A 12,247-nucleotide genomic window follows, 5' to 3' on the forward strand; every position below is an offset into this window, starting at 1 on the left:
GGCGCGAGCAGCGCCGCCGCCGCCGCTCCCCCTCAGCGGCCCAGCCCGGGCCCGGAGCCGCGGCCGCTGCCGTCTCCATGGCGACCGCCCTCAGCGCCGCATCCGGAGGCGGCGGGGCCCGAAGCGACCTGTCCGCAGGCCCGGGGTCGCAGGCGCGGCGCTGGCGGCTGCACAGGGACGAAAAGGCCACGGCTTCCCCTTTAAAGCAGGATCTACTGGCCCCGAGCTTGCCCCAAGGCCAAGGCCCGGGGAGCCGGCGCCGCCCCCGGGGCGACAAGCCCGAGGGCCCCCCCTGTGGGGCCGCCGGGGCCGAGACGCCGAAAACGGGGCGGCCGTCCCTTTAAGGCGAGGCCTCAAGTTGTCCAGCCCCTGACCCCTTTAAGACGACCCGATGGTGTCCAGCCGGCCTAGTGCAGTGGCCGCCCCCTGCCAGGGGTCGAGACAAGTCTCCCCGAGGAAGAGGAAGGGCCACCCCTTTAAAAGGGACCGAAAGCTCGCCCCGAAACGTAGACCTCCCCTTTAAAAGTGTCTCAAGTCCTCCGGCTAAAAGAGGCCACCCCTTTAAGGAGTCCAGGGTCCTCCAAACAGCAGGCCGCCCCTTTAAGGGCCCGGGAGTTAAGTTTCTGGTCCTCCACAAGCGGCCACTTCCCCTTTAAGCTGATTTTAAAGGACTTCTTGCGTGAGAGAGAAACGGCGGTGAGAATCCCCACTCGTTCCAGCTCTCCCAACAGCACAGTTCTCAATTTGTCAAGCTTCTGTTCGATGGCTTCCCCTTTAAGGCTGCCGATGTAGTCTGCCGAGTTCAGTGGCCGCCCCTTTAAGGAGATTTAAAGGGGCCTCCTCCAGGCCCAGCTCTTCCAGCCTCCGCCTCCGGTCGCCATGAAAGGCGAGGGGGGGGGGCGGGGCCGCGGGTCCAGCCCTCCAAAGCCCCGGATGTGAGGCAACGGTGACGGGTAGAGCTTCTCTGTCTGCCGACATAAAAGTCTCTTCCTCCTTTCCTCCGTCTCTGCCTGACTTGCGCCGTAAGGGATCCGGAACAGCCGCTGGGCAGCGGGGTAGCTCCAGCGCACCCTCCTGTTGTCTCCTTTGGAGTCCTGGGCCTCTTCTTCGTCAGGACTTCCCTGCCCCTCCTCCCTCTTCCTCCTCAGCCTACGCCTCCTTCCTCTCTCGGCCTCCTCCCACACTCCGCCCCTTTCCCCTCACCCCTCCACAAGCTTAGTCGTTGATAGGTTGAGAAGTGTACGTCAAGGCGAAGGGCGGAGTCAAACTCCGGGGAATGGGTAATATGTAACCGCCCTCAAATCTTGGATTGGGTATACGCCAGATTAGCCCCGCCCTTCATCAGGTCTTGTGACTAGACTGGTTAGAAGTAAGCGCTTGGGGCGGTCCCTCAGGTGACCCCGCCTCTTCCTGCTCTCTGCTCATTGGCCCGTCTTCAGACAGCGTCGAGACTAGGAGCCAGGAGGTGGTGCGCAAGTTCTAGGAGGCGCTTGGCCGCTGGGCGGCGTGCGGCCGCGGAAAGTGCCTCTCGAAAGCAAGTTACGTCGTCTCTCCCTTTCCGCCGCTTGCCTTAAGTCCACAGGCCGCCTGGCTTTCTCGCGCACGCGCGTTGGCAGTACTGTTGAGCGGCTGGCAACTCAGCGGGATCCCCTCGGTACCGGGTGGCTCGAGCACGCGGCATGCCTTGCGAGCACCAGACGCGCTAGAAGGAAGCTGCGTCCTCATTATCGGTTCATTGCGTGGGAGAGTGGTCTCCGCGTGCTAATAGGAAACACTTTGCACTTGTGTGCCGGCCACGGCCACTTTCTCACATATTAACTCATTTGACAGTAAGAGTTCTTTTAGGAAGCTACTGATATTGGCCCCGTTTTACAGAGGGGGAGGGGAATTAATACACATTGAGTTTCCTTCACAGGATTTGGGCTCAAGAAGCCTTAACTCTGCTCTTAGCCACTGCTCTGTTCTGGCCCTAAGTTACCAAAGATGGAGAATGCCACTTCTGGCCTCTGCTTGCCTGGGTTAACCATTTTAACAAGGACATCTCATTACACATTCAGCTTCCTTCCTTTACTTAAAAAAAAAAAAAAAAAAAAAAAAAAAATCTGTACCTCCAATGTGGGGCTCAAACTCACGACCCCGAGATCGAGTCACGTGCTCTACCAACTGAGCCAGCCAGGTGCCCCAGCTTGCTTGTGTGTAAAATGGGTAGAATTCCCTCCCATAGTGCTATCTGCAGGGCAAGTACATATGACAGGTTGTCGTAGGTGCTCAATTACAGCTGATTACTCTTATCTCTTGAATCCAGAAGCAAATCCTGGCCTGCATGTTCAGAGGAATTCAGGGCCATATTGATCAAGGCCTTGGTCCACTCTGGGTCCTTCAGTCTCCTCCTTGATGTAAGTGAATTTAGAGAACCCTGCCCAGGGTCCAGAGCCAGTATCTTCTGGAACAGATTCTCAAGTATCCCTCCACACAGGAAAATTCTTAAATCAAGGAAGTATGTCCAGTGACCATTCCCCCACTTCCCGTATCAAACCCTCATTGCCTTCCCTGGCACCTCCCCCATTTCCCAGTCTTTGGGAGCCAAAGTAAAAACATCAGCTGGTACTGTCAGTCAATCTCAAACTTAGCCAGAGACATACAAAAGAATCAGAAACATATTGAAAACTTTACTAGAAATATAAAGAAAAAAATATAACTGCCTCAGATGCTTCAGGATGGACGGACAAACAGATGGAGCTCCTAGGTCCGATGGGGATGCTCCCTATCCACTTCCTCCTCCTCCAGGAGCGAGGCATCCAGCTCCTCCAGCCGCTGCTGCAGCAGAGGTCCCACATCTGGGCTGGGGGCCACGTTGGAAGTAAGGGTCCTGCCAGCTGCAGCCCGGACTCCACGAGATGGCCGCCGGGATCGAGGAAGGCTGCTGTCCCGAAATTCTACAGCCCGCCGAAGCTTCTTTGAGCTGGTGAAAATCAGAGTCCCGTTGCGCTCCCGGGGCTCCTCAAAGATGGTTTCAAAGGTCCTGGACCAGGCAGGGAGGGGTGCTGGTTACCAGCATGGCCCCTGGTTCCAGCCTTCCCTCTATTACCCCCAAGCCTTCAGAGTTTCTCACCTCCTGGTTGTAGGTGACTGATAATTCTTGTTGGTATAAATTTCTTCTAAGCTGAACTCCTTCTTGTTCAACCTGGGAGCAAAGAGCAGAGGCCATTGAAAAACCCAGGGCCATTGTGCCCTGAAAAAAGGATAAGCAAGGTGTGGTCTATATTTTAGTTTCTGGGACACACTGAGGCCAGGAGTGCTGCCTGAGACAGACATATAGTTCTAAGTGCAAACCATGTTCAGACCAAATTGACTCCTCCCTGGGAGAAGACAGAGCCCCACTTCAGAGGGTCCAAGCCTACACCTATTTGGCCAAGGCAGCTGCATGTACAATGAGCCACTCACCTGATTGGTCGAGGCAGTCCCATTGGTGTAAGGTTTGGCTGAGGACGGACTGGTGTCCTGCGTATTCTGAATCGAGAAACCTTTCCCATGGTCTGCAAAAACAGGGCAGAGGATAAGGGTGCAGCATGGACTCAGAGTCCCACTTGTCTCCTCCCCCCATCTCTACTCCTACCTTGGTCTCAGGGTCTGAAAGCACCTGGTCCTCTGAGGCCCTTGGCTCCTTCCCCTTGGTTGAGCCCAACCTGCAGATAAGGTCAAGGCTCAGGGACAAATAATATTCATAGCAATATCCCCATCTCCTGCCCACTGGATAGTAGGGAAGGAGGCTGGGCCCAGACTGTGGCCAGGGCTTTAAGAAGGGTTTATTGAGAGCACTACCTGGGTTCTGCAGGTTCAGAGAAGGAGGAAGTAGATGCGGTGGACGAACAAGATGTGATGAGGGGAGGAGAGCCTCCCGCTCCTCCAAGAGGGAAGACCTCTTTCCGGAGACAGGGCCGAGGGGGTGGTGGGGCTCGGGCCATCTCTCCACCACCCACAGTGTGCCGCCGGAGCCGTGACCGGCTCGGGTGGTGTGGAGCAGGGGGCCAGCTGCAGGTATCTGGGCCAGGGGGCCCCAGATCAGGGCAGGAGTGGCTTCGGCCCAGAGAGGGCTTAGAAAGAGGTGCTGGGGGATTGTGGTCTTGGGCCCGCCACTGGCGGATAGGGGGCCGGGGACTGACAGATGCAGTGTCCTCAGTAGCCCCAGACTGCTCAGCCTCTGAGATGGCAATCTTCAACTCCAACTTCATGGGAGGTGATGGGGGTGGGGGCCGTGGGGCTTTGTTGGGTGTGAGGAAGATGTCAGCAAAGCTCTCCAGCTTGGAGCGGACGGAACGGAAGAGGGGAGCCAAGCCCCAGGGACTGAGGCGGGGGCGTAAAAGGCTGGACGGCGGTGGGATCGATGGGGGCTCCAGTACAGGATCTGGGGCTAAGGAAAGGAGAGGCTCAGATGGGCATTCCTCAACTGCAGGTGTCTAAGCCCTACTTCAGTAGCCTCAGCTCCTCCCCCAAACACTAAACTTTGCCCACAGAAGTCTAAGCCCACCCCTAAAAAGCTAAGTCCTAAATTGAGGAATTGAACCTCAGACCTCTGAAGTCTACACCCCAGCTTCACACACTGAGCTCCCTGAGGGGAAGGAGTTAAGCCCCACCCCCACCTTTGCCTCTGATACTTTTAAACTCAGCTAGGATTTTCCAGAGCCCTAAATCTCATCCCTCTGAGTCCTTACCTCCTGGTGGGCTCTCCAGAGGGTCTTCAGGCAAGGCAGATGGCTGGAATGGGGGATCCAGGTCCCTGGACGGAGGCATTGGCTGGTGAACCACGGTCATGGGCTTGGCTCTGGGGTTAAGGGGAAGGTAAAGGCTGAGGGAGCTTCCAGGTCCAGATCCCACCTGAGCCAGCACCTCCCCTGTCCCTTAAGGCTTCTGAAGGTGCTACAAGGAAGGATTGGACAAGTAAATTCTGATGCCCCTAACTCTAGTTGCCTGGGTAACAGGTGTTGCCTGGACATTTCGATAATTCCTTCCCCAGCCCTCTCACCTTCTTGCTGGGATGATGAAGTTGGGAGTCTCATCAGCAAAGCCCTGGGTGTAAACAAAGAATGTTTTGGGGGAGGCAAGGAAGCCCCCTTCAGCCTTCTTAGCTACCCACATTCCGACCCTCTCAAGTCTCCAAAGGCCTGCCGGGGTTCACACCAAAGACTTTTCCATATAGGTCTTTCCTCGATGTCTTCCATCTAAAATAATATTCTCCTTACTCAGAGCAAAAGCTACCCCAGCTGAACGAGCCCTGACATCCTTACCCCAAAATACTCATACCTCAGCTGCGGGTCTTGAGCTGGCAATGTCTTCTAGCATCACCACCAGAGTAGGCTGGGGGGCCCAGTCCACCTTTTGTGAAGGGCCTTCCTCTGGGCCAGGGGTTGTCCTTGATCTCCGTCTCAGGGTAGAAGGGGGCTGGTGGGTGCGGCTCAAGGGCTCTCGGCATAAGTGCAGTGGGTCGGGAGGCCTAGAAAGGACACAGGAATATCAGAGGGGTTCAGTTGTGTCCCGTTTACGCTCTATCCTGCCATGCTCACCTGGTCTGTGAGGACCACGTAGCCTGTTGGGATGGCGAGGCAGGCGGCTGGTTTCGGACAGAATCTCGGCGGTTGCTGCGGTGTTGTGGGGTGGTGGTCTCTTCTTGGGGCACCAGGGGAACCTAATTGAGGAGAAAGTGTCAAGAGCAAGGTGATGGACTGAGGTCAGACTGGACAGGGCCTCCCTGAACCTAACAGTGCCCTGTGCCATCAAAGTGACAGAGACTGTGGCTAGAATTCACTTAAGAACCCAATGAAGTGAGTTGAACTGAATCAGGGGCCAGATATTACAGTGTCCTGAGCTGCAGTAATCTCACCCTGGCTATTTGGCGAAATGAAAGGGAGAGAGTAACCTTGGGTGAGTCACTGCCCTATTTGGGGCTTCAGTTTTTCTAATCTGTGCAATGGCGCCAAAGTCCTCAGCCTGCTTCCCAAGGATAGCCTAAAAGTTTGCCCGGGAAGAAAGCAAGGGTTTCTCATACTTAAGAGTGTAGAGATGTGGTTGCAGCCCAACAGGGTTGATGGTGGGGCAGGCGAGATTCTACCACTGAACCACCAATGCTGGGTTGATAGTGGGGAATGGGCACCAGAGACTCTGCCCAAATCTAGGTTGGATTGAGAGCTAAGCAGAACTCTAGTATTAGTGAGACTACCTGAGCAGGGTGTGAGAATGAGGTATCTGGACCTCAATTATCCTCACTAGTGATCTACTTTCACCTTGGTACTGAAGAGAGGACCTGAGGAAGAAGGGGGCCTTTCAGTTCAGGGGGCTCACCATACGGGCAGCCATAACATCTTCCAGCACTACAGCCAGGACCCGCCGAGAGGCCTTTTCCAAGGGCGAAGGGGCTGCCAGAGACTGCAGCCTCGGCCGTTTGGGGCTCCTGGCTCCCCATAATGCTCGAGCCAGGGGCTGGCGGCACAGACGTGGCCGGCCAGGTGGGCTGGAGGATGAGAGAAGCAGAAGACAGTCGCCTGGGTCTGTCGTTAGCTCTGTGGTTTCCCCGGTACGGTCGCCAGGCTCCCCGTTTCCCGTGCTCAAGACAGGCGGGCGGGGTGCGCTCTCACCTGGAGTCCCCGGGCAAGTCCATGGGGGAAGCGGCGGCTCCGGGGAGTCCCTGGGGGATCCCAGGCTGCAGCCTGGGATGGGGGGGAGCGGGGGAGCGGGGAGTGAGGGCCAGCCCCTCCCCTGGGGCTCCGCCCTTCATGGTCCGCCCAAGGCTCCCGGTAGCCCACAGGCCGGGGCCCTGGGGCGTAAAAGGGCGCCCCCGGCTGGCCGTCCGGAGCGAGTGTCTTCCCGCTGCCGTCGCCCGAAATCAGTGGATCACCCGCGCCCAGACTGGCACTTGCCGGGAGAACCTGGCTTGCAGCGGCCCCAGTTCTCCCACGGCCCGAGCCTCCTGGTGGGGCCTTTGTCCCTGAAGAATCCACCCTGAGATCCCCCGGGATCAGCTGGGATCCCGGTCCTGGGAGGCTCACTTTCTGCCGGACCCCTCTGCAATCCTCATCCACTGCCAGCGAGTGGCCAAGAACTCCGAAGCAATACTCTCACACACCGACGGCACCCCCCGCCCCACCAGATCCCCTACACTAGATCCCTGTGGAAAGAATCCTACAGCGCGGTTCCTCCAATCAGACGCCGCGAGGATCCTCCTCTCCGTAAGTTTGGGCTCCGCAAAGCTCCACTCTGACAGGGGCAGCCCGAGCTTGAGCATCACGAACTCAGTCCGGATCCCCGGGGATCCACTGTCAAACAGATACCCCCTTCACTCCAATCTCGGGAGGTCCCACCCACAGACCCCATCCTCCACCCCTCCCCGGCTCCCCGCCCAGTGCTCTCCCCTGCCCAGGACCAGATGGTTCAAATGTTTCCTTCCCTCCCTCCTCCCGCCCTCTCTCCAGCCGCTCGGTGCCCTCCCCCGCGCGCCGCTCACCGCCGCCTCCCGCGGATCCCGGGTCTTCGACGGCTCCCACCTCCGGCTCCTTTAAAACCAGCCTTACCCAGCACTGTCCAACCGCCAAGGGCCTTCTTCTCGGAGCCTTCGGGCGCCGCCCAATCGCCGGTCCCCGTCTTCCGGGGTGGTGAGAAACTAAGTGAAGCCACCTGGCAGCCATCTTCCCTAGGGGCAAGAAGCCAAATTGGGCAGCGCCGCCATTATAGTTGAGGGCAGGTAGCTCTGTCCTCGAAGAACCGAAGTGGACCGGATGGAGTCGTTTTGTGAAGGCCAGTCAGTGGCCGAAGACTATGCCAAGTTTCTTGAACTACTGAGGCAGCTGTAGTGACTAGAGTGCCGCCACGTTTTTTAAGGGCATCTTCCGGTTTTGGTTTTTTTTTTTTTTTTTTTTTTTTTTTTTTGTTCTCAGGCCAGTAAACGTGAACTGAGTTGCTAGCGACATGTGAAATTCCCAATTTCCTAGAGAGGCCTCATCGAGGGCGGTTCCGGTTACCCTCCGGGATTCCTCAGCCGGGTTCCCACGTCGCTGAGAAGATCGGGAGGGACTAGGGGCCGGAGACTAATGATAATGCCACCTCCAGCTCCTGTGTTTGCGCTATGTCCCGGAGAGACTGCTGGGCTGGACCAAAATTGGGAGGAGGCTGGGGCGTTGACCTTCCTGGAGGTGTGGGGGTTTCTGCGGCGCACGCCGAGTGTTCAGTATAGGGGCGCCTTTGCAGGGGACCAATAACCCACCTTGGCGTGCTCCGTAGGGTCCGGCAGCTTGCCTCTCTGTTCCGGGCTCCCACTAACCTTCTTTCAAGAGGGGCCTGGAAATAGCCCTTAGTAGTAAGGGATCGAGGGTGCATTCCCACTGCTTGGGAGAGTCTGCATCATGCAACCTTTACCAGGAGTCGGGCTATTAGTGGGGAGGAAGTGGGCAGGTACTAGCTTCTTGAACTGTGAAGGGGCTCTCACCGCCTAACCAGAGCCTGTACCTCCACTAGTTCTCCTTCCCCAGAATTTCCTCGTCCAAACCAGTACCTAATTTTCGTGGTGGAACAAGAGAGCCTGAAGCCTAGAATCCTGGGTCTGAGATGAAGGTGCAGCCCAACCCAGCAGAATTCTGCCTTCTGGGACTTCGTGATAAACGTATTGACATAGTGAGAATGATATGGAAAGAACAGACTCGGCAAGAGCCGGTGTGGAAAGTGAAGACTCCCCCACTCTGTAAGCAAGGGCTCATCCAGATAGCTCTCCCAAGCCTACAGCAATTCTCTTTGTAACACAAAGCCTGCTGGGTCCTCTGGAAATCCACGATGAGGCTTCTGGTGTTGGGGGAGCAGCAGCTTTTCCAGTTGGAAGTGTTCTCTCTTCCCTGGATGGGGGCTGGCTGTCTGGTGATGCTTGCAGCTGTGAGTGCTTGGAGATCCTTCTCAACCTTGTTGAGTTGAGAGGCCCTCTGAGGCTCTCACTTTCTTAAACAGGTGCTTCCCCAGCCCCAAGGCAAGAAAAGCACTCAAGGGTAGAGCATGCCTGATCAGAGTGTTGATTCTCTGGGTCTCCTGAAGAAGTCAGGCAATGGCAAAGGACATAGGCTTAAGGAAAAGGTCTGGGTCTGAGAATTTGGCAGGGACGGCCCAGCCCTAAGACCTAACTTGGGGTGCTGGCGTTTATCAAATTGAAGTTTAATGTAGACTGTGGTGTCTTGGCCTTAAGCTCAGGTCAGCAATAGCAAACCTGATAGCCTCACCGTGTTACCTCTGCCTTTTTTGTGACTACCATTTCAACAACTCTTACCTCACCCACCACCTGTGTACACACTCTAGGGCCTGGTCAATGTGTGCTGATCCACTGGCAAGAGGCCCCACACAACTTCCAGTGGGGCAGGTGATGTGGCTGGAGGTTGGCCCATCAGTGCATCATTGTTCAGAAACTCTAGGGTGCCTGGGTGGCTCAGTTGATTAAGCGTCCAACTTCAGCTCAGGTCATGATCTCACAATTCATGAGTTTGAACCCCGCATCAGGCTTTCTGCTGTCAGCACAGAGCCCACTTCGGATCGTCTGTCCCCCTCTCTCTCTGTCCTTCCCCCGCTCGTGTGCACACACCCATTCTCTGTCTCTCAAAAATAAATAAACATTAAAAAGAAACAAACAAACAAACAAACTCTGGGTCCCTTTGACTCTGGGTCTCCCATCTGCTTAACTATTCTTGACCTCAGTGGTCTCACTTGTGAAATGGGAGCAATGAACTCTATCATGCCTATCTCAAAATCGACTTGAAAGATAAAGATCAAATAAGACACACCTGAATGTGCCTGATAAATGAAGTCTCCGGTAAAATGAGGAAGATGGGGGCGACTGGATGGCTCAGTCAGTTGAGCTCTTGATTTCAGCTCAGGTCATGATCTAATAGTGGATCCTGCATGGAGCCTGCTTAAGATTCTCTCTCTCCCTCTTCATCTGCCCTTCCCTAGCTCATGCTCTCTCTTTCTCTTTCTCTCCCTCTCTCTGTCAAAAAAGAAAAAAAGATAAAAACCACCTCTTCTTTCTATCAGAGTACCCTATCCCTTCTGGCCCTCAAGCCAGCTCTGCTCAGTACCTTTGTCTGCAGAAGCCTCTAGCCCGAGCTCCAGATCAGCTGGGGTGGGATGAGTTGGGTCGTGGCTGCAGGGGATTGGGAAGGGTGGGATGGTCAGCGACAGAGCTTTCCTAAGAACCACCCCTAAAAAATGACAGGAAGCTTCAGGTTTGGGTTGCTGTTGTGGTTCCCATCAACCATTTAATAAGAGTTCAACTCCTCCTACATGCTCTGCCCTGGGGATAAACAGGTGCTTATTCCCAGGAGGTTGGAGTTTAAGTCCCTGTACACAAAATTGCCATGGGCTCTACTACTTCCTGCAGCTTCTGTCCTCTCCACCTTAAAGGACTTATTCCAGCCAGGTGGCAGCACATGCCTGACCAACTTAGTTCCCCAGCTGAGGAGCTTTCAAGATCCACCTCTGAGGGCTTTTCCTCTCTGGTCAGCTATTGCTAGAATTTGTAAGCAAATCCTGAGAAAAGCTGGTCCTACCTATGGTCTAACTCCTCTTCCCCAGTTAGAGAGCCACCTGCCTTCAGTTCTATACTTGTCTCGTTGTTGTTGTTGTTGTTGTTGTTGTTGTTGTTGTTGTTGAGGGAGAGATCATAGGGAGGTGTCAAGGTCAGAAGAACTGATGGTGAAGTGATAGGGCTTATGGTGAGGGTTTCAGAGGAAGGGAGAAGGTTGGGGGAAGTAGAGAATCAAGAAGGTGAAGGGAGGGGTGCCTAGGTGGCTCAGTTGGCTAAGTGGCTAAGTATCTGACTCTTGATTTTGGCTCAGGTCATGATCTTGCAGTTCCTGAGTTTCAGCCCCGCATCAGGCTCCACACGGACAGTGCAGAGTCTGCTTGGGATTCTCCCCTCTCTCTCTCTCTCTCTCTCTCTCTCAAAATAAATAAATACACCTAAAAAGAAAAAAGAAGGTTGGGGTGCCTGGGTGGCTCAGTTGGTTAAGCATCGGACTTCAGCTTAGGTCGTGATCTCATGGTTTGTGGGTTCAAGCCCCACGCTGGGCTCTGTGCTGACAGTTCAGAGCCTGGAGCCAGCTTTGGATTCTGTCTCCCTCTCTCTCTGCTCTTACCCCACTCAAGCTCTCTCTCTCTCTCTCTCTCTCTCTCTCAAAAATAAATAAACATTAAAAATAAAAAAGAAGGTGAAGGGAAGTGTCCACTAATATCTGAAACAATGACGTGTCACTGTTATCAGTTACCAATTTATTACTTAGCTCCAAATTCACTCTTTTTGCCTCCTCTGTGAAAAGGGATCTGGGCCCTTTAAATATATTTTCTTTGCCAGCTGGCATCGTACTAAATTGTCAGTAGACAGCTGGGGAGGCATTGCAGGAAGAAAGGATTTTCTTCCTGGTTCCAATGAGCCCTATGGTCAAGCTCCTGCCGTGTAAGTGGGTTCCCCAGCCCCCAGCTTCTGCAGTCCCTGCGGCTTCTCCAGCACCAGCGCGCAGTGGCCAGAAGCTCTCCCTGATGTGCCTCTTGCAGTTTCCTAGTGGAGTGCCTCTGGTGAGATGCCTTCCTGTGACTAGTTTCCCCTGACATCCCAGAGGGAAGATATCCAGGATGTTCCACCAGAGGTGACACCCCAGTCACTTCTGTGCTCTCTCTAAAAAGTTCTGGATCTCAGCCCCAGGGAGGCCCAGATAGAGGCTCTTCCTTGGGTGTTATATCCCCAGCGAAGGGCTAGCGTCTTCTTATATCTCCTATTCCTGCCTTCTTTAGAATTTTCTTTACTTCCTGCTATCTGTAGTGGGCAGAACTGTGTCTCCCCCTCCCAAATATATGTTCAAATCCTAACCCCCAATTCCTTTAATTGTGACCTTATTTGGAAATAGAATCTTTGCAGGTATAATCAATGAGGTCGTACTGGATTAGGGTGGGTCCTAAGCCAGCGTCGGGTGTCCTTGTATGAAGAAGGGAATTTGGACACAAATAGAAAGGAGAATGCCATGTGAAGACACGCACAGAGACACAGGAAGAATGCCATGTACAACAGAGGCAGAGACTGGAGTGATGTATCCAGAAACCAAGGAATACCGGAGATTGCTAACAGCTGCCAGGAGCTAGGAAGAAGCAAGGAAGGATACTCCCCAGGGTCTCAGAGGGCGTATGACCCTGTTGATGCCTTGATTTCAGATTTCCAGTCTCCAGAACTATGAGA

At 54.7% G+C, this 12,247-nt stretch overlaps 2 protein-coding genes across 5 annotated transcripts in view; both read right to left on the bottom strand.

Moving 5' to 3' along the window:
• The window catches only part of FBRS (fibrosin), a 12,919-nt gene extending 11,750 nt beyond the window's left edge, over positions 1–1,169 (bottom strand). The window contains 1 exon segment of the mRNA XM_040463201.1: positions 1–1,169. Within this exon segment, the coding sequence (XP_040319135.1) occupies positions 1–79 (79 nt within the window). The 5' untranslated portion in view covers positions 80–1,169.
• A 1,480-nt stretch (positions 1,170–2,649) lies between these two features.
• Positions 2,650–7,858, bottom strand: PRR14 (proline rich 14). Of its 4 annotated transcripts, XM_040463204.1 has the most exons (12): positions 7,496–7,858; positions 6,630–6,701; positions 6,337–6,505; positions 5,562–5,683; positions 5,302–5,491; positions 5,024–5,067; positions 4,713–4,822; positions 3,823–4,411; positions 3,617–3,686; positions 3,445–3,536; positions 3,113–3,184; positions 2,650–3,022 (listed from the first exon to the last, which is right to left on the bottom strand). In XM_040463204.1, exons 2-12 carry the CDS (start codon positions 6,650–6,652, stop codon positions 2,743–2,745), a joined length of 1,761 nt encoding a protein of 586 aa, XP_040319138.1. In that variant the 5' UTR covers positions 6,653–6,701; positions 7,496–7,858; the 3' UTR covers positions 2,650–2,742. The 4 variants fall into 4 exon arrangements, with proteins under 4 accessions (XP_040319138.1, XP_040319139.1, XP_040319137.1 ...); XM_040463205.1 differs by lacking the exon at positions 6,630–6,701 and having other exon boundaries at positions 7,496–7,854; XM_040463203.1 differs by lacking the exon at positions 7,496–7,858 and having other exon boundaries at positions 2,650–2,962; positions 6,630–7,028.
• Between the last annotated feature and the right edge of the window lie 4,389 nt (positions 7,859–12,247).

Source organism: Herpailurus yagouaroundi, unplaced genomic scaffold (assembly GCF_014898765.1).
Source record: "Herpailurus yagouaroundi ecotype Mexico unplaced genomic scaffold, PumYag 379, whole genome shotgun sequence".
NCBI classification, from domain to species: Eukaryota; Metazoa; Chordata; class Mammalia; order Carnivora; family Felidae; genus Herpailurus; species Herpailurus yagouaroundi.

What these genes read in the sequence shown, in the direction of transcription:
- PRR14 (XM_040463202.1), bottom strand. Translation starts at nt 6,769, where the DNA reads ATGAAGGGCGGAGCCCCAGGGGAGGGGCTGGCCCTCACTCCCCGCTCC. An exon ending in TTTCAGACCCTGAGACCAAG is followed by an intron (nt 3,537 to 3,616) that starts GTAGGAGTAGAG and finishes CTGTTTTTGCAG; the next exon opens with ACCATGGGAAAGGTTTCTCG. An exon ending in CAGTCACCTACAACCAGGAG is followed by an intron (nt 3,023 to 3,112) that starts GTGAGAAACTCT and finishes TGCCTGGTCCAG; the next exon opens with GACCTTTGAAACCATCTTTG.